General features: G+C 37.7%; 1 protein-coding gene and 1 long non-coding RNA gene across 7 annotated transcripts; one reads left to right on the forward strand and one right to left on the reverse strand.

The window, feature by feature from the left end:
- The first annotated feature begins 2,231 nt into the window (after positions 1 to 2,231).
- LOC126795149 (two-component response regulator-like APRR2) lies at positions 2,232 to 8,187 on the forward strand. 6 transcript variants are annotated; one of them, XM_050521976.1, is made up of 13 exons: positions 2,232 to 2,359; positions 3,141 to 3,345; positions 3,871 to 3,950; positions 4,160 to 4,226; positions 4,400 to 4,446; positions 4,708 to 4,785; positions 4,880 to 5,419; positions 5,552 to 5,692; positions 6,040 to 6,315; positions 6,420 to 6,491; positions 6,595 to 6,669; positions 6,852 to 6,929; positions 7,393 to 8,187. In XM_050521976.1, the coding sequence occupies exons 2-13, from the start codon at positions 3,216 to 3,218 to the stop codon at positions 7,552 to 7,554; spliced, it is 1,746 nt and encodes a 581-aa protein (XP_050377933.1). In that variant the 5' UTR covers positions 2,232 to 2,359; positions 3,141 to 3,215; the 3' UTR covers positions 7,555 to 8,187. The 6 variants fall into 6 exon arrangements, with proteins under 6 accessions (XP_050377933.1, XP_050377934.1, XP_050377937.1 ...); XM_050521977.1 differs by lacking the exon at positions 2,232 to 2,359 and adding an exon at positions 2,439 to 2,527; XM_050521980.1 differs by lacking the exon at positions 2,232 to 2,359 and adding an exon at positions 2,618 to 3,007 and having other exon boundaries at positions 6,595 to 6,645.
- A 12,441-nt stretch (positions 8,188 to 20,628) lies between these two features.
- Positions 20,629 to 22,253, reverse strand: LOC126795156 (uncharacterized). The gene is made up of 3 exons (XR_007672238.1): positions 22,122 to 22,253; positions 21,798 to 21,947; positions 20,629 to 21,315 (listed from the first exon to the last, which is right to left on the reverse strand). It is a non-coding gene; the product is annotated as an uncharacterized LOC126795156 (long non-coding RNA).
- Between the last annotated feature and the right edge of the window lie 3,024 nt (positions 22,254 to 25,277).

The raw sequence follows: 25,277 nt of genomic DNA on the forward strand, positions 1-25,277 counted from the left end.
TAGACCGGACATATCTTTCGCAGTGAACTTATTAGCTAGATTTAGCTCCGCACATACGCTACGTCATTGGAATGGAATCAAGCATTTGTTTCGATACTTGAAAGGTTCCATTGACATGAGATTGTTCTACCCCTATTGCAGAGAGAACACCGCCACGGTATCTCCCCACACCACCGCCGTCGCCGACCCCGGCCTTGCCGCCGTACGCCGCAGCGATGCCGCCGGCCGCCATGGCGTGGAGACCGTGCGCGGTGCCGAGAGCAGCAACCGGTCCCGTGCAGCTCTATCCCCCGATGCAAAGACTCCAAACAACTTGTTAGTTGGTTATGCCGACGCAGGGTACCTCTCTGACCCTCACAAGGCTCGTTCTCAAACCGGGTATGTGTTTACCATTGGGAATACGGCGATATCTTGGAGATCCACAAAGCAATCTCTTGTTGCTACTTCTTCGAATCACGCGGAGATCATCGCTCTCCAAGAAGCAGTGAAAGAATGTGTTTGGCTACGATCACTTGTTCGCCATATTCGTGATTCTTGTGGATTAGTCTCTACAACTGATCAACCTACATGCATTTATGAAGATAATGCTGCTTGCATAGAGCAGACGAAGTTAGGTTTCATTAAGGGAGACAACACCAAGCATATTTCGCCTAAGTTCTTCTACAACGTTCAACAACAGAAGTTCTTGAATGTTCAGATCAATCAAGTGAGTTCAGAATCCAATGTTGCGGATTTGTTCACTAAGTCTTTGCCTAAATCTACTTTTGTGAAACATGTGAAGAGCATTGGCATGCGTCGTTTATCGGAACACTAGAGTTTGGTAGACTTCAGGGGGAGTCTACATCACATGTTAAGATCCTTAAGTAGTTGGTGCGTTGTGCTCTTTTTCCCTTCGATCAAGCTTTTGTTTTACCCAAAAGGTTTTTGTTTTGCTTGACAAGGTTTTTACCGAGACAACGATGTGTGCACCATGCAACCTAGGCATGCGACACAAGGGGGAGTGTTCCGGGAGAATTACTATTCTACCCTTGTGTGTGTCTTAGCCTAATAGGTTTCCTGTTAGGAGATAGATTAGCATCTCCGTAGTAGATTAGGACTCCGAATCCTACGGGATTGTGGTGTTGTAAATGCCTATATATAGGCCCCCATATCATTCAATAATATACAAGTTTTTCATCCTCAAACAATAATATATATATATATATATTATTCTGACCCTTCTAAAACGCACCCGCTTTCTTAATTTTTGAAAAAAAAAACGCTTCCGCGTTTTTAAACGCTTCGCTTCCATGTACCCGCACCCGATTCCATGCAGCCTAGCTCCCCTCCGATCTCTTCTTCCTTTCTATCATAACAAAACTATATAATCAGTCCTGCTCCCACCCTATATATATAATTGAAAAACAAGAAAAATGTCAGAAAAATGTATTAAAAATTCCACGAAGTACCATAATTGTTAACATGAGGTTTTCAATGGCTTAGCCACATCTTAACTGACATCTAATCAACTTCAAAGGAATTGAAAACCACAAAAGATTCTCTAACCAATCTAGTTAACATGAGGTGCATTAGCGCATTTGGGTTTGTTTCCTATTTGACCAATGACCATTAATCCTGTTGCACCCGGAAAAACTTCCGGTCAATGATCAATGACGGGTAATGGAGTGAAGAAAATGAACAAGGATGATTTCATTCTTTGATTCCACCCACCTTAATTAACTTACCCGACCGGACGTGAAATGAGGGCAGGAGGCTTCGTGTGGAGTTCTGGGTGAATGGGTTACGGCGAGTCGGCGACGGCCATGGCGAAGATCATTTATCTTACAAAACAACGGTGGCAATAAATTAAATATAGGCTGAGTTACTAAAGGCAATGAAGAGCTTGAAATGAAGGAAAGGGAGATGGGTCGGCTGAGTTTACTAAAGGGAGGGATCAGGGATCCAACAACACACTCACACACAATTGGTAATTCAATTTTTGTTTTACTGTCTATTGTTTGGAGCAAAACTGACTGCGCCTGCAGTGACGCTCTGTTAATAGAACGGTGGGTGAAGGCCCACTAGGTGGACGGAATAACCTCCGTTGTAAAAACGAAAAGTTATACCGACATCTCAGACAAAGGGAAGGAAAAGGCTCTAACTTTTTGTATATTCTGTTGAATCTGTGGTCCGAAAACAACCGATGGTAACTGTGCAGACGTCTCAGGCATTCAGAAAGTCTCAAGCTTTCCACATGCAGCCAAAGACGACTTGAATGGGGGATAGAAAAAAAAAACCTCTTCTTTACTTCATAGAGCGTACATGATGTGAAAAACTAAAACCCCACATTTTCCTGTCTTTTTCTCCCGTTTGGTAAATGGTAAAGATTGCATCTTTCACTGCATTTTCCCTGAGTTATCGATCATGGTGATAGTCTAATAGATATGTTATATTCTAAGCTTCAGCAGAGCTCACTCTTGGTCTTGGAGATATATAAAGTCCTGTTTTCTGGGGCTATTGTGCTTATTATGTGCATGCATGCGTTTGGGTTAGACTCTTGTCTTCTTGGAAGAATTTCCCAGTTCTTTGCTTCTGCCTGATTCCTGGGTAGTTGATTTTTCTTGATTTTCTCTGTTTTTGAAAGATGTCTTTGTCCTTGTTAGCTCTCTTCTTTTGGCAGAGATCTTACTTGGGTTTTGTCTAGTTGTTGTTCTGCTAAATTAGCTCTAGCCAATAAGATCTTTCACTTCAGTAAAATCTATCTCTTTCTTGTTCCTGTACCAACTAAGAAGTTTGACCCTCTTGTTTTATGTGCTCAACTTCATCTGAGCTTAGGAATAAGATCCAACACTTTGCAACACTTTGGTATCCCCAAACAGAACTTGTTCCCACCAGATAGCTCCAGTGTTTCATAGAACTTCGGGTTTGATTCAATCATCAAAGACCAGTCTATGTTATAGTGTTTACTGACCTGTTAGGCTGTTACTACAAAAACTCATTCAATTTGGAACCAGGTGTTCTCAAATATGTATGTTTTAGAATTGAGAATCTTTCCAAGTTTACAGCTGCTCTATCCCAACTCATTGTGATTTTTAGTCTTTTTGGTACACTTTAATCAAGCAAAGATTGGCTCTGATGTGTGGTTCTTGTGGATCTGGCAGAATCAGTTGAAGGCTAATGAGCTGTTATCTGTTACATTGTTCTAGGACGTCCTGAGAAACGATGCCAAATCAGCTATGGTTTGCACTGCCAGTGATTTAGAAGGGTGGAAAAATTTCCCCAAGGGCCTGAGAGTTCTAGTTCTTGATGAAGACACCAGTTATTCGGCCGAGATAAAATCAAAGCTTGAGGCCATGGATTATATTGGTTTGAGATCTTTCAATCATTCATGTTCTTTATAGTTTTGGTTTTTCTTTAGAGTTTCCTTATATTAGTTTCACTCTTTTCCAATATTAATCTCCCTCTTTTCCACTCTTCATTATCCACTAGTATGCTGGTCCCCTTTTTCTTTCTTCTTTAAAGCATCTCATGATGCTTCTTAATCATATGGCTAGATTCCGGCTTTAGTTTTATATGGTTTTGGATTTTAGTAAAATTGGAGCTTAGAAAGAACCTGAACAAGGAAGAAAAATCAATTTCTGCAAGTTCTCAACAGAAAAGTAATTTCTTTTTCTCACTACAGAATTTAAGTTATTGATCATCTATAATTTCTTGGGATCTAATCGGTGAAGTAGATGCTTTAATTTGTTAATGGGCAGTGATGCAACATTAGAATGTAATCAATGTAGGGGAAATATTAAAATCATGTTGTTTAGATGTAGTGCGCTTGTGTCTTTGTGTTTGCGTTCAGCCATCTACACGATTCGTTTAACATCACTATGTCTGTCACAGTTACTACATTCTGCAATGAAACCGAAGCATTGTCAGCATTTTCAAGCAACCCTGAAGGTTTCCATGTTGCAATTGTTGAGGTAACTAATTAAATATGCAACTAGAAAAGCTATCTTGCTTCTGTAACGTATTGGTTTTTATTGCTGATTTTAGACATTATAGGACTAGGAGTGGAATTTTGTTCTTTCGTTCAGTTATATGAGCATTGTGATCATTTCACAATTCTCTTGATCAATTGCTTGTCACGTCATTCCTATAGCCATATTAATGTAAATCAATATTGTCCCAGGTGAATACAAGTAAATGTGATTGGGGTTTCCAATTTCTCGACACTGCCAAGGACATGCCAATCATTAGTAAGTTCATACGAAAACCTACTATTCTAAGCTACCCATAAAATTCTCTTGTTGATTTCTTATTTAGGATGTGTGTTTCCCTGATTCTACTTTTGTTCAAACAAATTATCTTCTTAACCATCTAAAACTCATTACATAGTTTTTAAATGAAATTTACTAAATCCTTCTTGCAGTGACTTCAAACATTCATTGCCTGAACACCATGATGAAGTGTATATCGGTGAGATATTTTCACTGACCACTCATGCACTACTTTATGATTTTTATTTATTTATTTACTTCTGAGTGTCCGATATAATAAGTATAATGAAGCACTGTCAAATCTCTTCTTCTAAATTTTCAAACTGATTAAGAAGATTTTATGTTTGGTTATTCAACGTTGGCCTCTCCAATTGTTGCTCAAATCATAAGTGAAAGGTTCTATATATAATACAGTTGATCAAGCTTACCATCTTGCATGTATTTGACAATTTACTTCCAGCTTGGTGCAGTTGAGTTTCTTCGGAAACCTCTCTGTGATGAGAAACTTCAGAATATTTGGCAGCATGTTGTTCATAAGGTCCGTTATAGTAAGGGGATATTGTGCCGAGATTAACTACAAAATATGATGAACATTTTGCAATTAAATAACTGATATTGTAAATGCTGAGCAGGCATTCAATGCAGGAGAGAAAGCAGTCTCTGAATCAGTCAAGCTTGTTAGAGAGTCTTTACTACCCATGTTGCAGCCCAAATTGGAAACTGAACCACCAAAATGCAAAATCTCAGTGGTAACAGAAAACGCTCCCAGGGTTGTTGAACATGACAATGAACAATCCACCGGAAGTGACAAGTACCCAGCTCCTTCAACACCACAGATAAAACAAGGATCTCGTTTACTGGATGATGGGGATTGCCAAGATCAAACTAACTGCTTTTCAGAGAAAGAGTGCGGGGAGCATGATGGTGAATCTAAATCTGTCGAAACTACATGTGGCAATGCTGATGATACTCATCAAATAAGTGAACCTCAGATGCCTGAGAAGATAGTGATCAAACAGGAAAAGGACTCTCCTGATGTTTCTAAGAGTGAAAAAAATTTGTCTCAGCCTCATATTAGAGACTGTACCAATGATACTGGTCTTGCGACTGAAAAACTGAGTAAAATAGCGGGTCTCAATCATTCATACAAACCTAATAGGAAAAAGATGAAGGTGATCTTGTACACATGCACTTCTCAATCAAAAATATTATTATTTTTGTAATAGTTTCAGACTTTCAGTGACCATGATTTCAGTCCGGGACCTTGCATTCTGAATGCATTTCTGTTTTATGTATGCTTTCAGGTAGACTGGACGCCGGAACTGCACAAAAAATTTGTCCACGCAGTGGAGCAATTGGGTGTAGATCAAGCCATTCCTTCTCGAATACTTGAGCTTATGAAAGCTGAAGGTTTGACAAGGCATAATGTAGCAAGCCATCTCCAGGTCAGTATTTACTAGCTCCTTAATAACCAATCAAGTTCAATAGAAATTACTCGTCCGTGATGAAAGTTATTGTGCAGTGCCTGTTCAGGTTTTCTTTTTGTATTATTTAATGAGAAGCTCATTGTTAACCAACTATTTTTGTAGTGATTTAGGTATGGATTAATCAAACAAAAAGAGTAGAAAAAACATAGTGGAAGTTGTCTTGCTCTCCCTAGAATTTCCATAAATCAGCTACATATCAGTTCCCAGCTCTTTTCTACCTTGAATATTATTGTTAGTGTTTGAGGTAATGGTTTTTAGTCATTGAGTTCTGCAACCTAATGAAGCAATTGACTATCGTTGTAAAGCAGAAGTATCGTATGCACAAGAGACACATATTGCCGAAGGATGAAGACCGCAGAATGTTACATCCTAGAGATCCAACCCAAATGTGTTATTATCCTCATAAGCCTATCATGGCTTTTCCCCCATATCATTATAACAATGGTGTATCAATGCCACCGGTCTATCCTATGTGGGGCCAACCTGCCAGCCACCCGTCCAATATCCAGATGTGGGGTCCACCTAGCAATCCTCCATGGCAATCGTCGGATAGTTGGCATTGGAAGCCTCCTTATCCGGGGGTAATAGATGCTGGTTATTATTTAAGAATTATGGTCAATCTCTTCTATAAAGCATATTATTCACTAGAAGATCCATTGATAATTGCATTATTTTAACATTGCAGTTACATGCTGATGCTTGGGGTTGCCCTGTGATGCCTCAACCTCTGCAAGGTGGTTATTCCTCTTATCCTCAAGTGAGTATGCCAATAAAAATGTCCACACTTGTTTTTGCACAAGTCATCAGTTCTGTTTTCCAATTCGTATCAATCTTACGTATACTACGTTTTGACAATGCAGACTGCATCAGGGGTTCATAATGCACATATAGTAGACAATGGCTGCACAATGGTACATAACTCGGAACTTCATCCGGTACTACCGCACAACCTTGGTTTATGCAGTGTTCCTAATGCACATACTGCATTCTATTTCTGTTGTGTACTTAAGATTCAAATATCTACCCTGTAACCAACTGACCAATCTTGCAAACCACTCCTATACTTGAACAATCATTTATCCAATCTTGTTCCGTACTCATTGTTTCTCTATTGCAGATTGCATCAGGGTTAAACAGCACACATGTAGCAGGTAACGGCCATAGCATGGCACGTGATTCTTCTGAACCTCATCTGGTAATACCACTCGCCCTTAATTTGCGCACATTGCTAGAACTTTGTTCGTAGCATTCCTTTAGGTTATGCAATCAAACCATCATTAACATCCACTCCTTGATTTTGGCGAAGTTAAGAACCACATGCACCAAGTTAAATTTTAAATCATTGTTTGTCAATTGAAGCAATATGAGAAGGAAGCAATGGTATTTATCATGGAAAAACAATATGTAAGGAGAGAATAATGTCCGAATGATTGGCATTGTATTTGACAAAATAATGTACCATTATATTTACGTATTGTGTCGGTTCAAGATTTGATCAACCTGCAACCTAATTGAATCAGACAAGTCATGAGTGTTATAACTTGCCTTCAAATAATGCACATCCAGAATCTAAGTGGTGGGGTGTTGACATAAACCAAACGTTAAAATTGCCCATCAAATCTGATTCTTTTTTGTTTCTTTGGTTTTGTCACATGCAGGCAGATGAAATCATTGACAGGGTTGTAAAGGAGGCAATGAGCCAGCCATGGCTACCCCTCCCTTTAGGCCTTAAGCTTCCTTCCACTGAAGGTGTACTAGCTGAACTCTCAAGGCAAGGCATCTCCAACATCCCTCCGATCAACGGTTCTAACTTCCGTTGACGCGTTCCCTTATGGTACCGGCTCGCAAGCTAGGAGGTCCACAGTGAATTAGCATGATGAGGACGCGTCAATGGCGACATTATGTTACAAGGAATACGATGTCTTTTAGGCTTTTAGATTTAACATGTGTTTCACTTGATTTGTGAGGGCCAAACTACCTATTGTGGCCTCGGAGCTACCTGAGTTATCTCTGTCATCATTTTAACACAAGAGAGCATGAGTCAAGTTCAGATGTTGACACACTCAAAATAACTGAGTTGGATCCTTTCCATCTTTAGCAATGGTTAGCTGGAGCAACTTTTTTCGGTGGACATTAGACGGCTGTGGCCAGGCCACGTTGATGAAATGCTGCCCATGTAAAATTCAATTCCGAGTGTAAATAGTTCCAAACACAAATGAGGGTCCTCCCTTGTTATCTTATATGATCTGTTCTGTAAGGTGATGTCCTTTTTAGTGTTGTTGAGTAGGTCATGCAGTGGTTGCTGTCTAATAATGGAAGGGATAGCAGTGTTGCTCTGCCCCACGAGGCACTTGTGAATTATTTCAACGAAAATGAAGCTTTACAAGTGGATGCTGACTTGGGGCTTATCTTGTTCTTGTTTAGTTGTTTGTATCAAGAAAAATGGACCAGCGCATGTTTGGTCAAGTGTTGGCTTTCACAGTTTCACAGACATCGAAATGGAAATTTGGTCATGTATTTTGCATTCAGTAATTTTGATCCTTGTGTTTAGTACCGCACGCATGTAGGGGTCTGTATGGTCCATTTTTCGTCTCTAAACTTTAAGATTTGAATTTGACCTCTGATTAAGAAGTGTTTAAATAACATAAGGACTTGACAAAAATAAGGTGCAGAGACGAGGAAACGGAACCAATGTCAATAAGAGAATGGATGGTGGAGCCAAATCCCACTAAACCAAAGTTTGGCACCGCAAATCCTCTAATGCAAATTAACAAGGTCAAAAGATTGAATGAAACTTAGAACAAGTGAAATCTTGCCTCTAATTGAAACCAACATGCATCCAATCTCCGACATATTCAGTTCTTTAGCTTAACCGTTGTATCCCACTTCTATTAATGTTGAAGTTGATATTGATAAAGTGATTTGAGATTCACATCCAAAACCAATTGACAAATGGATTAAATGGTTCAAACCCTTATAAACCCACAAATTAGGTCTCAATTCCCAATGTGAGATTTATGTTCTCAACATATATTCCTAAACTGAGACAAAATGCACCCAGAAAAGCACATTTGTAGTCTCAACTCTAGCACTCTCCCTTGATAAGGTCGCATTGGTCGAAATGACGTTATTTCAGGATCGCTATTCGCTAAACACAAATCAATATTGTCAAGTTTATCTATTAATTAACATGTATACAAGATGATGATGGTATGTAAAGTGGCTTGAAATTATGACCACGATCTTAATTTGATTTGTTACTCATGCAGACATGCATACCTTCGAGGTTATAGAAGAGTAACCTTTGAAAGTTTAAGGATTCTCAATAAGGCGCCAACTGCATGCTGCAACGCTATCTAGCTACAAGTACTCGTTACCCTGCTAGAGCAAGCTTGATTGATCAACAACCACAGACGAAAGCGTACGATTTGATTTCGACAATAACAGAAAACTGTGAACCAACCAAGACCGGAGAAGTGGTGTCTTCTAAGAGCTTTTGCATTGGTGTTGTCTTTTGGTTTTGTCATATTTAGAATTTGACATATATATGATATAGAAGAGTTATTTTGGTTACGGGGTATTTCACTATACACCCAATTTTTTAAAGCTCTTTTAAAAGAAATTTACAGAGTTTATTATTCATTATACATTGAATTATTGACATTCTCTTAATTCTAAATTACAAGATGTCACTATTAAAAGCTGATTAGTCAATCAACAAATTATGCTCGTATTTACTATCTTAATTATAGATTTTCATAGTCTCTTAATAATTGCAATTTTTCTTTTACTCATCATAAATTTAGAAATAATGGAACATTCCTTACCTTAAATCTAAATTACAAGATGCCACTATTAAAAGCTGATTAATCAATCAACAAATTATGCTCTCATTTACTATCTTAATTATAGATTTTCATAGTCTCTTAATAATTGCAATTTTTCTTTTACTCATCATAAATTTAGAAATAATGGAACATTCCTTAATTACATATCTAGATTTCAGAAGCTTTTTAAATTTAAATCAATTCAATATTGAAATCATTTAATGGTGACACAAACTTTCCATTTTTTTAAATAATTTAAACATTTTATTTCATATGTATATTTTATATGAACAACAATGCAACCTACGTTTGAGGTATATATATAAGTTTTTCCCCCTATCTAATAGGTTTTTTATTTTTAATTACAAACTAACGATTATGTATGTATCTATATAGATGTTTACATATTTTCTATGAATTTTATATCAACCTGTTTGTTAGGTAACTATTTCAAAATATCTCTTTTCATAGGTTGAATTTGCACCTTATACAGATATGCATGCTTCTATTTATTAGGTATCAGTAAAAAGTGAAAATGAAAATGAAAAGTTTAAACCTAGAATAAAGGTTTATTGTTATACAAAGTTCATGTACAATGATACGAAAAGAAAAGATTTGAGAAAATATATATATACATATTGCATGGATAACGACATACGTACCTTATTGATAGATTCAAAAATTGAAATGAATAAATGATACAAATACACAACAAGCTAGCTTGAAATTCTCTCATATGGTCTATAAAAGTTGAACTAGTGTTTGTGTTCTGAAACTTTGATATTAGCTATATAAAGAAGTTTTTCTCAAGTAAAATTTGAAATTAAATCTTTCAGCAATTTAATATAATGAAAATTATTTGAGTGTTTGAATTAGACATGTAAAATGAAAATTTAGAAATAGATGCTAAGATTAAGTAAACTAACATGATCAAAAGGGCAAAATATACTTATATAAAAAGAATTTGGGTGTAATTTGAAAAAACATTTGGGCGTGGGTTTAATTTCAAAGAGGTGATCTAATATTGAGTTTATCTCTAATTTTCTCTTTGGTCTATACACCCAATTTCACTATCCAATGAATTGGTCTTTTTCTAAGGAGCTAAAATAATAAACATAATATTATATCTTAAAAATTAAACGCTTAAATATATATCAACTCTCACTGGGCTATTTTATTTAATTTTGAAATTTTTCTGGTATAGTGAATTGAATCTATTGATTTGATTGGGTAAGGGTGTTGATTGGAAATTCGGGAGGGTGCCGAACTGAATTGCTCCAAAACTCAACCTTAATTAATTTCATTTTGTCATTCATTGTCATACAACATCTCTCTCTCTCTCTCTCTCTCTCTCTCTCTCTCTCTCTCTCTCTCTCTCTCTCTCTCTCTGGGCCTGAGGCGGTTTCCTCTTAGGCCTCCCCTCATGTCCAAGCCTGAACCAACTCACTGATCCCAAACACGTAGCTATGTATATAGTTTTCCCATTGTTAACCGCGAACTCCAAATCCAATGGGGAAGATTAAGACTATATATCGTCTATATATAGGTCAAAATCTGAAGTCTCCAATATGACTTAAGTCTGAAACCAAGGGGGTGAAATTAGCTTGATGAATTTCACCTTTTGTTAGAAACATCATAAAATACTTTCCAATATGACTTATCGCGGTAGTTATTGCCACAAATCTGGTAGTACGCGCGCGGGACTATTGCATGTTGATGTAGTTGATCAAGGACTGAGGCAAAGAAGCTGAGGACCGGAGGCTCATGACCAGCAACAATTCGATCGTCGTAGCTGGTATAGCTACTGAGTCGAGCTGATGGCCGCCCGTTTCTCTACAACTCTAGCTTTTTTGAGTTTTGATTCATGTTAATCCTGTGGGAGGTTTAACTAAATAATTCCCCAATTATTGACAATTTTAAACTTTCGTACCTCAATTTTGGAAACTATTGCATTAGTACCTCAAGTCTCTACATTATCAGTGTGAGTCATAGAATGTAATTTAAGGATGTACATCGTATAATTAGTACTTATATCGGAGCTCATCAGTTTTCGGTGCTAAATCACAAAATCGAAAGAAAATGAAAGAACGAAACTACTCTTGAAAATTGGTGGAAAATGAAGACTTAACAGTGTTAATTGACGGAATAAATCAAAATTAAGTTAATGTAGAAACTTGAGATACTAATACGATAATTTCTAAAATTAAGGTGTGAAAATTTAGATTTATCAATAATTTAAGGATTGTTTAGTTAAATCTCCCTAATTATGTTCTCTGTATAATTTGGCTCTACCAGTGGTGGTACTGGTGTCACTGATGTGCTTCGATCAGCACTATCTACCTACTTAACTACTCGCCACTTATTGAAGAATCCTTCAATAAGTGTGGCAAGGGACCAAGGCTCCTAGTGCTGGCTGGGGTAACCTTACCTAGCTATTACCTACACATGAGGTAGTTAACTAATTAAAATAATTAATACATATTTCAGCTTGTTTTTTAGGTAGGGTAACTCTTCGCAGGGATCAGTTAATCCATCCAACTCTATCATTATAATTTATTTTCTTAATTTGATTTAGTTCATGGGTTTGCTCATAATCTTCTTCTTTTCTTCTAAAAAAAAAGTTCATGGGGTTTGTGCATGTAATATTTTATGATTGAGTAAATCATATCTGATTTTTTTTAATTATTTCAATAGATTGTAGATGTACTCTCAATGTAGAAACAAACTTTTGTGTACAAAGAATGAAATGAAAAAGAACAACCGCGCGACATTGTTGAAAAATTGAAAAGAACAAAACAAGACCTATGACTATTCTATTACAAAGTCATAATGAAATGATAAATTTGGGAGAGAGTAGTTCTTTATTGATCGGAAGTTAGGTTCGCAATCCTCACTTCGCAGACACTAACGTCCCACTTCTTCTTCTTCTTTTTTCTGTTTAAAATCTGATAAAAATACGGTCAACGATCGAATATAACAGCTGCCTAAGGGCTAAGACGTACACCAGCCCAATTATGATCATGAAAGCAAGTAAAACCAAATGGTACAGATTCTTGGAACTATAATCAGTGAACAATCAATTGACACTAGCTGCAATATAGACAATTGTTCTTGAGTGAGCAACAAGCTAGCTAGGAAGCAACTAAAATCTTAATAATTGATTTTAAACGTTCTAAACCGAAGGCAGAGACAACTATGATCCCTTTTGCATACACAAGAACTGATTACAGAAACAAGTAATTAAAGCAGATAGAAGAAGGCCAGCAATCAATTGTATGAGCTCAAATATTAATGATCGATTTGTTATGACCTAGCTCACCGCTGATGAGTCTCTAAGAGTAGCAGTGGCAGTTGCGGTTGAATGTGGCCTTGACACAGTCTACTCCTGGGGGTTCAAATTTTTTTTACCGGCGTGACATTGAGAATTTTTGCTTCGATCACACGACGACGCCTTTGAAGGATCCAACGCATTTTTAGTGCAGGATTCTCCTGCTGATTTCAGAATACATCATGAACTCATCCGAGTCCAAGTCAGTCCGATAAGACACGAGGGGTCGTTGGTGCGGCCGCCTTCACACCAAGATGATACTGATCTAGAGGTGATGGTGTTGTTAATGCTATGAGTTGTGGTGAAAAGGGTAATCAGAATCATCACCGCTACTACCGACTGGGGACTAATCTTTGCAAAAAAAGAAGAAGAGGAAAACCAACTCCTCAGATATCTTATGCTTACGTGATCCTTCACTTGCTCATTAGGTATTATATAGCTGGCCGGCCTGGCCCAGTTCATGAGTGATCCTAGAATAATCTGTCAACATATCACCATTATTTGCTAAATTTCAGAGGTTGATGTTGACGTCCTATAATTTTTTAGAAAAATTTACTAACGATCTCTGAAGTCTTATGACATGGTCAGTTTGATTTCTGACTTTTAAAATTGATCCCTCAACTCCCTGTTTTATTATCAACTAGATCCATCCAACCAAATTTCGTCACTGTTTTGTTAATTTCATGATATGCATCACACGTGAGTCCCACAAAAAGAGGTAAATGAGATATATTACTGAAAATGAAGGCTTAAACTTGTTTTCACTCAATATCTCTCTTAATTAGGTCTTCATTCTCTCAATTCTAAACTTATTTTGTTAACTCTAAATTTGGTAGGAAGTTAATTTGATCGAGACTGAGGGTTACAAATGTCATTTGCCCATTTTATAGGGCTCACGCATGATCCACGTTATGAAATTAACAAAAAACGTAACAGAATTTGGTTGAATGGATCTAGTTGATAGCAAAGCAGAAGTTGAGAGATCATTTTGATCGATTTTAAAAGTTAGAGATCAAACTGACAATGTCACAAAAGTTAAGAGACTGTTAGTGAATTTTTCTCTTTTGGCTGAAGGGTCCTATATGTTACTAAATGAATTTATTTATATGCTATGAAAGATACAACCATTTGATGTACAGATGGGAGGCTAAAATCAATATAGATGGGGCCTTTGATGTGTCGAGTGGGAGTGGAGGAATTGGTGCGCATGTGGTGATGTGTGATGATGTGGGTGGGCGAGTTGCGGGAATGCGCCTCAAGCTAGATCGTTAGTACATGGTTGCTCAACTTTGAATAACGAAGGTGTTGTCGATCACGTGTAGGGAGGCTCTTTTACTTGCTCTTCGATCACCAAGGTTGGCCGGAAGTTGATATTGAGATTATCGTCCTAAATAGGGAGGAGGATATGTTGGAGGTACGTGAGGCTGTTTTCAATCTATTTGATCGAATTCGTTACTGTTAGCATGAGTCAACAAACAACAAACAATCTCACCAACCAAATCTATAGCCGTACTAATTGACAAATCTGTATTTGGTTTCATACTAGATAAACAGTAGTTTAGATCTCTATAAATACCTTGTAATTGTTCATATCAATTAAGAGAGAATATATACCTTTTCTACTTGGTATCAGAGCCTCCGTGCTCTGTTTTTCTGGGCAATTTTCCCCGTTTTTTTCCGGCAGGCTACTGCCTTCTTGCTCGCCGCTGCATCCTCCCCTCCGGCGCTCCATCACCGCTGTTCCCCGGCGCTCCCCGACGTCGCCCTTCACCTGAGCCAAGCCCGACGTCGCCGACACTCCTCCAGCGCTCCCGCTGATTCTCGGCCCGACGCCGTCCGCTCCGCTCTCTCCCCAACGTCGTCCTCTCGTCACCGCTGCGCCGCTGTTGCTATCTCTGCGCCCCCCGCTCCGACGTCGCTCGCCGCTCCTCAGTCGCCGCACTTCACCGGACGTGTTCTCCTCCAAATCGCAGAAAATCAAATCAACCCCAAATCGCAGAAAATCAACCCTAAATTGATCTCCCGACCCAGTTCAATTAAAACCTGGCCCGAACTCGACCCGGCCCAGCCCATAAACGGTGCGGCCCGGCCCACTCGATCCGACCCGGATTTATCCCGGGTTCGACCCGACCCAGATACGACCCGACCCGGCTTTGACCCGACCCGACTTCAAATCCGACCCGCACCAGATCCGACCCGGCCCAGAATTCATATCTCTTTAATGTCAGTGTAGGTGCACTGACATTGAACGTGCACCGAAGACAGGTTCTTATCAGTTTTTTTGGTGTTTCCGCTGCATAAATCCTGATTCTGTTTTTTCCATTTCCTTTCCAATGGGTTCTGGAGACGAAACTGATGTTCCGAAATTTGAAGTATCTGTCAAGAGTTCTGACAGTGGGTCCTTTGGGGGTACTAAACTCAATGGAACCAATTTCCGTAAATGGAAGCGACTTATGGCGGCTCATCTTCGCGGCATGCACAAGATGGGGCATGTAACCGGAGTCACTCAGGCTCCTAGTAAAGATGATATTATTGCCTACACTAAATGGGACGATGATGATGGCCTTGTGATGTCCGTCTTGTGGAAAGCTATGAATGACGAAATAATTGATTTGGTGGAAGCATGCGACACTGCGCAGGCAATATGGCTGACACTTGAAGGCTTATACACTAATGGTTCTGATTTCATACAGGTTCATGAGTTAATGTGCACCGCTTTGGCGATGCAACAAGATGGGCAACCGGTGGCGCAATATTTCACCAAACTAAGAAATATTTGGGCAGAGATTGATGTGAAACGTCCTTGCATGATCAAACATCAGGAGGATATTGTTTGGTACCAACGTGAGAAGGAGCTTGAGCGAGTCTACCATTTTCCGAAAGGTCTTGATACTAAACATAACAGTGCAAAAGGGGAATTACTCCGCCAGACCGAACCCCCTAGCTTAATTACAGCTTTCACCTATATCCGTAAGGATGAATCTCACCAGGAAAGTCTTCATCAGACACAAGTTGAAGTTTCCAGCCTTACTATTCATGCTAGATCTTCAGCACCACCCCTTCAGCAGGCCACTTCATCTCCACTTCATCACTGAGGACCACCACCAGGTTTCGGGAACCAGCCCCGCCCTCCTTGTTCTTATTGCCATGATACAAACCATGCTCGTGCAACCTGTTGGAAGTTGTATCCACACCTTAGGCCCCAAATGCCTAATTATCGTCCTAAGGCAAAAGCAGCTATTCAACTGGTCCAAGAACCAGATATTTATGGTGTGGTTGGACATGATCATCATACAGCAGGAGGAGCAACACCCATAGCATCAATAGCTGGTCGTAGTAAGATTGGTATGGCTTTACATATTTCTCACTTTGATGGTTTTGATACATGGATTATTGATTCTGGTGCGTCTGATCATATGACTTATGACAAATCTTATTTTACTATATTATCTCCCCCACCAGTACCATATGTTACTAATGCTAATGGTGAGGCCTTCCCCGTATTAGGAAAAGGATCAGTTCGTATTACTCCCACAATAGAGCTTCACAATGTCTTATATGTACCTGCTTTATCTCATCATTTGATATCTGTCCCACAAATGAATACTGAAGCTAAGTGCTCTGTGACATTTTTTCCGATGTATGTGATATTTCAGGATCTTCTCACCGGGGAGTTAATTGGTCGAGGGTATCTACGGGGCAGGTTGTTTCATCTGGATTAGACATATGCGGGGGAAAAACCAGGGGCACAGTCCCGGATCGCTTTGCTCTCCACTTCTGATAAGCTAACTGAAGTTTGGTTATGGCATCGTCGCTTGGGGCATCCTTCATTTAGTGTTATGAAAAAATCCATGCCTACTTTGTTTATTGGTGTGGATGAGTCAGTTTTTCGTTGTGAAACATGTGTTTTGGGCAAAAGTCATCGGTCTACTTATTCCCCTAGTACTTCTAATAAAAGTATTCTTCCTTTTGAATTAATTCATTCTGATGTTTGGGGACCCTCCAAAGAATCTACTGTGTCGGGAATGCGGTATTATGTGTCATTTATTGATGATTGTACACGTCTTTCATGGATTGTTCTTCTAAAAACCAAAAAGGAGGTTTTTTCAGCTTTTCAAGCCTTCTATACCACTGTCCAAAAACAATATAATGCCACAATTAAAATTCTTCGTTCTGATAATGGGGGGGAATATGTGAATCGTGTCTTTCAGGAGTTTTTTAACACACACGGAATTGTTCATCAAACAACGTGTCCTTACACACCTGAGCAGAATGGAGTTTCCGAAAGGAAAAATTGTCATTTACTTGATATGGCTCGGTGTATTCTCTTTAGTGCCCATATGCCTAAATACCTTTGGGGTGATGCTGTCATAACTTCCGCCCACCTCATTAATCGTCTTCCATCTCGTGTCCTTGAAGGCAGAGTTCCATATGAGGTGCTTGCTTCCCATGTTTCCTTACCCTCATTTCATAATCTTCCAGCCCGTGTTTTCGGTTGTGTTGCTTTTGTCCATCTTCCAAAACATCAGAGGTCTAAGTTGGATGCCCGAGCGGTTAAATGTGTGTTTGTTGGATACGGAGGACATCAAAAAGGGTACAGATGCTTTCATCCACCTACCAGACAGTATTATGTCACTATGGATGTTTCTTTCTTTGAGGACATGAGCTATTTACATCTTCTGATACTGCTCTTCACGGGGAGATTTCATATTTTGAAGAACTGTATCATGGAAAGGGGGAGACAAGTCAGCCAAGAGATATGGTGCCAGATTCGGTTGGGATTACTGATGTGTCAGCTACACATGCACCACCAGATGATTCTGGTATAAACACTCCAGAGATTCAGGTACCGGAAGCTGAGAGCACAACTGCCTCCCCTACTGTTATTTATACCCCTGACCAACGTTCCCCTGGTACAGAAGATCACTTATCTGAGGTTAGTAATTCTATTGGGACTAGTACTAGTGAAGCTAATAGTAGACAATATATCCTGCCAAATAGGTCTACTCGGGGTCAGCCAACAAAAAAATATGAACCTACCCTTCAGGCTAAAGCTAAGTATCATGTGGCAAATTTTATGTCTACTAAAAGATTGTCTAAGTCATATGAATCATTTGTGAATCAAATTTCTGCTGTATCAATACCTAACAAAGTGCAGGATGCATTAGAAGATCCAAAATGGAGGAAAGCGATGGAGGAAGAGATGGAAGCATTACATAAGAACAATACGTGTGAGCTTGTATCTCCACCACATGGCAAGAAGGCAGTGGGATGTCGTTGGGTGTTTACAGTAAAACATAATCCAGATGGGTCAGTAAGCCGGTATAAAGCACGCCTAGTAGCAAAAGGGTTCACCCAAACATATGGCATAGACTATGATGAGACTTTTGCACTTGTTGCAAAGATGAACACTATTCGGGTATTGCTCTCCTTTGCTGCTACCTTAAACTGGCCGCTTAGACAATTTGATGTTAAGAATGCATTCCTTCATGGAGAACTTACAGAGGAAGTGTATATGGATATTCCTCCTGGATATGTGGCAGCTTCTCCAGATAACTGTGTATGCAGGTTGAGAAAGTCTTTGTATGGTCTTAAACAGTCTCCTCGTGCTTGGTTTGGAAGATTTTCACAATTCATGAGGAAAATTGGCTACAGACAGAGTAATTCAGACCACACATTATTTCTCAAACATCAACAAGGGAAGGTAACAGCCCTAATTATATATGTTGATGATATGGTAGTTACTGGTAACGATACTATTGAGGTGGACAGATTACAAAAACAGCAAGCCACAGAATTCGAGATGAAGGACCTAGGTACACTCAAGTACTTCTTAGGCATTGAGGTAGCCCGGGGAAGTGATGGTATCTATATGTGTCAGAGGAAGTACATCCTTGATCTACTAACAGAGACAGGTATGTTGGATTGCACTCCAATCGATACTCCTATTGAGCAAAACCATCGATTAGCAGAGCACCTAAATCAGGTACCTACTGACAAAACTCGTTATCAAAGGCTAGTTGGACGCCTGATTTATTTGTCACATACCAGACCAGATCTTGCGTATGCAGTAAGTGTAGTAAGTCAGTTCATGCATAATCCCAGTATGGATCACATGGATGCTGTTGTGAGGATTTTGAGGTATTTGAAGTCAGCTCCAGGAAGAGGAGTAATGTTTTCTAATCACAACAATACCATTGAGGTTTGTGGTTTCACAGATGCAGACTGGGCTGGAAATATTACAGATCGGAGGTCCACATCAGGGTACTTTACTTTTGTTGGGGGTAATCTTGTTACTTGGAAGAGTAAGAAACAAAAGGTGGTAGCTCGATCTAGTGCTGAAGCAGAATACAGAGGTATGACTCAGGGAGATTGCGAGTTGTTATGGCTTAGAAATTTGCTACAAGATTTGGGTGTTAAGCCTAAGAATGTTATGCAGTTGTACTGTGACAACAAGGCAGCTGTTGATATTTCACATAATCCTGTACAACATGATCGTACAAAGCATGTGGAGGTTGATCGTCACTTTATAAAGGAGAAGCTAGATGCTAAAATCATTAGCTTTCTTTTTGTTCCTTCAGAAGAGCAACTTGCAGATATACTCACAAAATGAGTATCTAAGAAGGTTTTTTATGACTCACTTAGCAAGTTGGGCATGGTCGATATGTATGCACCAACTTGAGGGGGAGTGTTAGCATGAGTCAACAAACAACAAACAATCTCACCAACCAAATCTATAGCCGTACTAATTGACAAATCTGTATTTGGTTTCATACTAGATAAACAGTAGTTTAGATCTCTATAAATACCTTGTAATTGTTCATATCAATTAAGAGAGAATATATACCTTTTCTACTGTCACTTCTCTATATAAACGGTGCTACAAGTCGTCTGGTAGGAGCTTATTGCTTGATGATATAAATGATATATGTATGGTTAGGTAAGACACCTATTAACTCATGTAACACAAGGTCTTTCGTTAGGGGGTTTTAGTCATTTTTGGCATGTAGGCAAGATAACATAGATATTTGGCAAATTAATGGACCTAATTCTTGTGAATTGATATATTATGGACCTTTTTAACCTACTTTAACTAGAATGGTGCATCTACGATGCACGTCTGTCTGATGAAAACGTATGTGCTGAAAACCTCGTACCTATGTGATAGCAACTAAAACAACAATTTTAAACTGTTGTATGAACTATTCCCAGACGACATCTTTTTATGTCAAATCTCGTCTGAGTTATCTTGAATTCACTTAAAACTGAGACAAATATAAGCTATGTGCTATATGACGTATAAACAAACCAAGTATTAATATCGTTTTACTTACAAACATACGGCATAATAATGCTGTGTGATATACATTTTATAGTGGATTTTGAATAGAGCATGTGCTGTCCAAATGATATCATCTTTCATAATCTTGAATACTTGATCTTTCAATGATAATTCAACGGTAGATAAATGTTGTGTGAATAAGCTTGTAATAACAGGTCTTCTGTAATATCATGTTAATGTGACTCAAACAGCATTTAGGTGCTGTCTAAAACAATGTGTAACAGAGTAATCTAATTTATTTATATTGTTCCTGTCATGCTCTACTATAATCACATGTGAACCCGCCATATATGCTTATAGTAACCTTCAAATAGTATAAACCACATTCCTTTCAAAAGTACAAATAAGAAACTTTTATCACTCAATCATATACATAACCTAAACCAAAGATGACATCAAATGTAGTAAGTTTCTTTGATTATATTGTTCCTGTAATGGCAAATCAAAATCCATTTGTCATTACATCTTCAATCAGAAGTACAATCTATCCATATTCGGTTTCTAAAACCAAAGAAACTTTTATCACTTGATCATATACATAACCTAAACCTACAAAACTTGGCGCATTCAGCTCAGACCTCATCAATGGGTTGCGGAAGCTTCAACTTCTCTTTTCAACAATCTCCAGATACCTCTATAGGTATGTGTCTTTGGAATATGTAATGGTCATGTAGCAACAATCCCAATAGAAAAAAATTGCATAAAAAATGCTTTAAAGTTATTTAAGTTGTACAAAAATGGTTCTACTTTTCTCTGGTGAAGAAATATACTTGCAATTAATCAATGTAGTAAAGAACTTACAGCTGCTGCAACATTACAGCCAAATGTTACGATACAGGCTATTAGAAGTACATAGATGATTAGAGGAAGACACTAAGAATAACTAAAAAGTCGATGACAAAGTAGAAATAAGAATAATAAACCCTTACCTTCTGCAAAAGAAATCCAGCTACAGATAGCCTCATGAATTTTGTTACACCCTCAGTTGAAGAATGGATTCAGTGTGCAGTTCCAAATGCATCATCAACAAAAAGGTCAGAAGCCGAAGTGACATGCTCAGGGTCATTCTCCTCCTTCAACATTTCTGATCATAATACGGTAGTATAGTAAGAAATGAGAAGAAAATGGAGTGCATTACATAAAGATATATAGTTACTTGGAAAGGTTAGCAACATTTGCAAAGAGATGTATCAGACTCAAGTATTAGATGATCTAAATGGTAACTGGATTTGTTAATAGTTGACCATTCTTATGTGCAGTGAATGCCATTAATTCATTTGATCAAAGTAAATAAGTGGTTTCATCTCTGCAGCCATACCTTTATGTCACAGATAATTCAATCAATAAATAACACATAGTTTATTGTATATCTCTTCTGTTGCAGTACTATGGTATATCTTCTGGTTTACATGTAAATGGTAAATAAACTTGTAAACGGGTCACTATTTTTATGTGCAGTGAATGCCATAGAATCATTTAACTTGGCAAATATCTTCAATGGAATCTGATCTTTCACCAAAGCAGAGAAGTAGTTTCATCCCAGTAACCATCTACTAGAAAAACTACCTTTCTATCGTGTTATATACTGCATAAAAGATACATCATGGTGATGAAGAGAAGGCTCCTCTCAGGCCACTATCTTATCTGAGAAGGCTCAACATTAGTTGCTTTTCAAGATCCACCATCCTCCTTCGGAACTTGGAGACTATATGTACACTACACACATTTAAAGAGACATAATAGAATTAGGAGTTGCATTTTCTATGAAATCACTGGAAGAACACACTTTAGATTCTGATCCATGAATACGGTCTCCTATTTTGGCCTGAAGGCTTCCAATGGTCTCCCCCATTCTGTTTATTATTAACAAACTTAACAAATAAAACTTACCTTTTCATTTGGTACTTATATCTAGAATTCCACATTAGTTCAACTGCTACAATTGCCTGGGCACCTGAGAAGGAGAACACCCTGTATCAGCCTACCAATATGTACATTGAATTTAGCATGAAAGACGAAGCCAAAATGAGAGAGAGAGAGAGAGAGAGTGTGTGTGTGTGTGTCTGTGTGTGTGAGAGCTCTTTAACCCTTAATGCTGAACGATTATGTATTTTTCTCAATCTTCTGATAGAGGGGGAAAAACCTGCTTAGGAAAGGATGGCTAAAATCTACAACTCTCACTTCCTCCTACATAATCAAATGATTCATCTTAGTAACTACAAACTCATCTGTTCTTAGATACTAATACTAATTCAAACCCATAGGAAACTAACAAATATAATCTCTAAAACGCAGCTGGTCAACCAAAAGAACTGAAATAACATGCAACCAAACTGAATTATACCTATATAGCATCCTAACCAAAGACATTAACTCAAAGATACCAAACACTGTAACACTAATGAAATATTAATCCCCTCCTCCAATGTTGACTAGCTGTCCCCATTATGGTTTTCTTAAAAACAGTATTTATTTTGAGCAAAACCAACCAGTAGTCCAGTACCCCTAACTTACATAGCACAAATGGGGCAAGAATCCACAACCAAAAACAATGTTTTTGTAAAAAGAAAATGCCTGAAATTAAAATGTACTACAATGCCAGTCGTATAAACTACACTCATAAATACAAATGAACTAGAATCATACTTCAGACCAAAACAAAGAACTGGAATCACAATACTATGGAATTCAACAGTTTTCCTAACATGTAAGATTACACTCAATCAGCAGAATTCAATATCTAAAACAACCACCATTTCTCATAAAGTCATACTCCAAATCATTCACACCCAATTCAGCAGTACTGTTTCCAAATAAAAAAGCAAAAACTTTCAACAGAACCGATCTATTCCACATTGAAAATCACAAATTCCAGCACAAATCGACTACCTAGAACCACAAATCATATGTAAAAGACGGAAGTATTGTGCAGAAAACACTACCTTTGAAGGGTGGAAGTGAAAACATTATTAAGGAAGATTACGACAACGGTGAAGGAGGATGGATTGGGGCTGGAGCAGAATGAAGATGGACCTCTGTGAGACTGGCAATATAAAAAAGAGTCAGAGAATAAGAAAACCCCAGTTCTATGCATTCATTACGAAGAACAAAGAGGAAGAGGGACAATTGATTTCAATGCCCGAATTCGAAGCCCTGATTCAACTCACTCAAAATCGGAATTCTATTAAGCAAAAAAGAAGAAATCCAAGTTCAATGCATTCATTACCAAGAAGAAAGATGAAGAAGGGATAAATAGGAATCGATTTCAATGCTTCAAAGCCCTAAAGCGATCCACTCCCAACAGAAATCTATTTAGCAAAGAACAAGAAAACCCAAATTGATAAGATCCCCAGAAGTTTGAAGAACAAAGACAGAAATAGAAAGCAAGGCTTGGCATTACCTTTCATAAACGACCAGTTGAGAGAATTGATCTGTTGAATTCAACTTTGCTTTGAGATTTTTCAAATTATCGTCTCATTGTTTAGGAATGAGGAACGAGCAAATCAAGCCCCAAATCCGACTAAGAAATTCCAAGGCCCAATAATCATTTGATAAACAACCCAAAAACAACCAAGCTAGTTATCACATATATATTTTAGGCATAAATGCCGATTTGCACCCAAATTTGGCTGAAATTGTCAATTTGCACCATGAACTTGCATTTGAGTCAATTTACCTCCTAAACTTGGTAAAAATTACCGATTTACACCCCGAACTTATATTTGAGTCAATTTACCTCCTAAACTTGGTAAAAATTGCCGATTTGCACCCCATCTGTTAAATTTAACTGTTTCTATCCAATTTTGCGTCACATGTCATACACATGAGGGGTAATGTTGTCATTTTCTATTTATATTTTTCTTAAAAATAAATAAAAATATTTTTTTAAATGAGGATTATTTTGTTAATCAAATTATTTATTTACATCTTTTTTATACCTACTTAACCCTACTTTGAATTATATATTCAATATACCTACCCATTCAAATATAGTGTGTTGTGTATAAATATATTTTTATATGTACACATTGTTGGAGGATGAACAAAACGAGAATAATAACGACATAATAGAACAGAACGTAACCGTTTATTGATTGATAATGAGGCCAATATATAGGCATTACATAACCACAATCAGTAGGATTCGGAGTCTTAATCTATTACAGAGATGCAAATCTATCTCTAATAGGAAACCTAATAAGGCTAACACACATAATGGTAGAATAGTAATTCTCTCGGAACACACATTTATTTTTAATTTTCAATGTATTTATTTATTTATATTTTTTCTAATATCTTTTAACATACCATATCACATAAAATAATAAATATATAAATCAATAACATGTTTCAAAAAAACAAACATTGTAGCAAGTGTTCCTCTTAAGTAATTTTATTAATTTATTTCATTATTCAATATGAATAAATATATAATGACAATACTACTCCTCAAATGCATGACATATGACTTAAATTGGATTGAAAACATTAAATTTGACGGATAGGGTGCAAATCGGCAATTTTTACCAAGTTTAGGAGGTAAATTGACTCAAATGCAAGTTCATGGTGTAAATCAGTAATTTGTACCAAGTTTAGGAGGTAAATTAACTCAAATGCAAGTTCGGGGTGCAAATTGACAATTTCAGCCAAGTTTGGGGTGCAAATCGGCATTTATGCCTATATTTTATGATGCCTAAATTGTGCTGTCTGAAAACTTTTTTAAATAGGGTGGCAATGGTATATAAAACCATCCCAACCAATTCGTATATTAACCGTATTAAATACGTTGGTATATCATATATTCGGTACACGTTATATTATACAGTATACCATACCAATATTAAAAATATGGTAGATAGGTGGTATAGATTTTCCATATACCATGGTATATCGTACCTACCAACTTATATTATATTAAATTATTTAATTAAATATATATATCTTTAAATTTCAACCGTATATTTATTGAAAAATAAATCTAAACCGTATAAATCTACTAACCTTAATCTAATCTCTCTGAATTTCTTTCTCAAGTACACTATTTTT

This window comes from Argentina anserina, chromosome 5 (assembly GCF_933775445.1).
Source record: "Argentina anserina chromosome 5, drPotAnse1.1, whole genome shotgun sequence".
Classification (NCBI taxonomy): domain Eukaryota; kingdom Viridiplantae; phylum Streptophyta; class Magnoliopsida; order Rosales; family Rosaceae; genus Argentina; species Argentina anserina.

What these genes read in the sequence shown, in the direction of transcription:
- LOC126795149 (XM_050521976.1), top strand. Translation starts at nt 3,216, where the DNA reads ATGGTTTGCACTGCCAGTGATTTAGAAGGGTGGAAAAATTTCCCCAAG. An exon ending in CTAATAGGAAAAAGATGAAG is followed by an intron (nt 5,420 to 5,551) that starts GTGATCTTGTAC and finishes GTATGCTTTCAG; the next exon opens with GTAGACTGGACGCCGGAACT. An exon ending in ATTCTTCTGAACCTCATCTG is followed by an intron (nt 6,930 to 7,392) that starts GTAATACCACTC and finishes TGTCACATGCAG; the next exon opens with GCAGATGAAATCATTGACAG.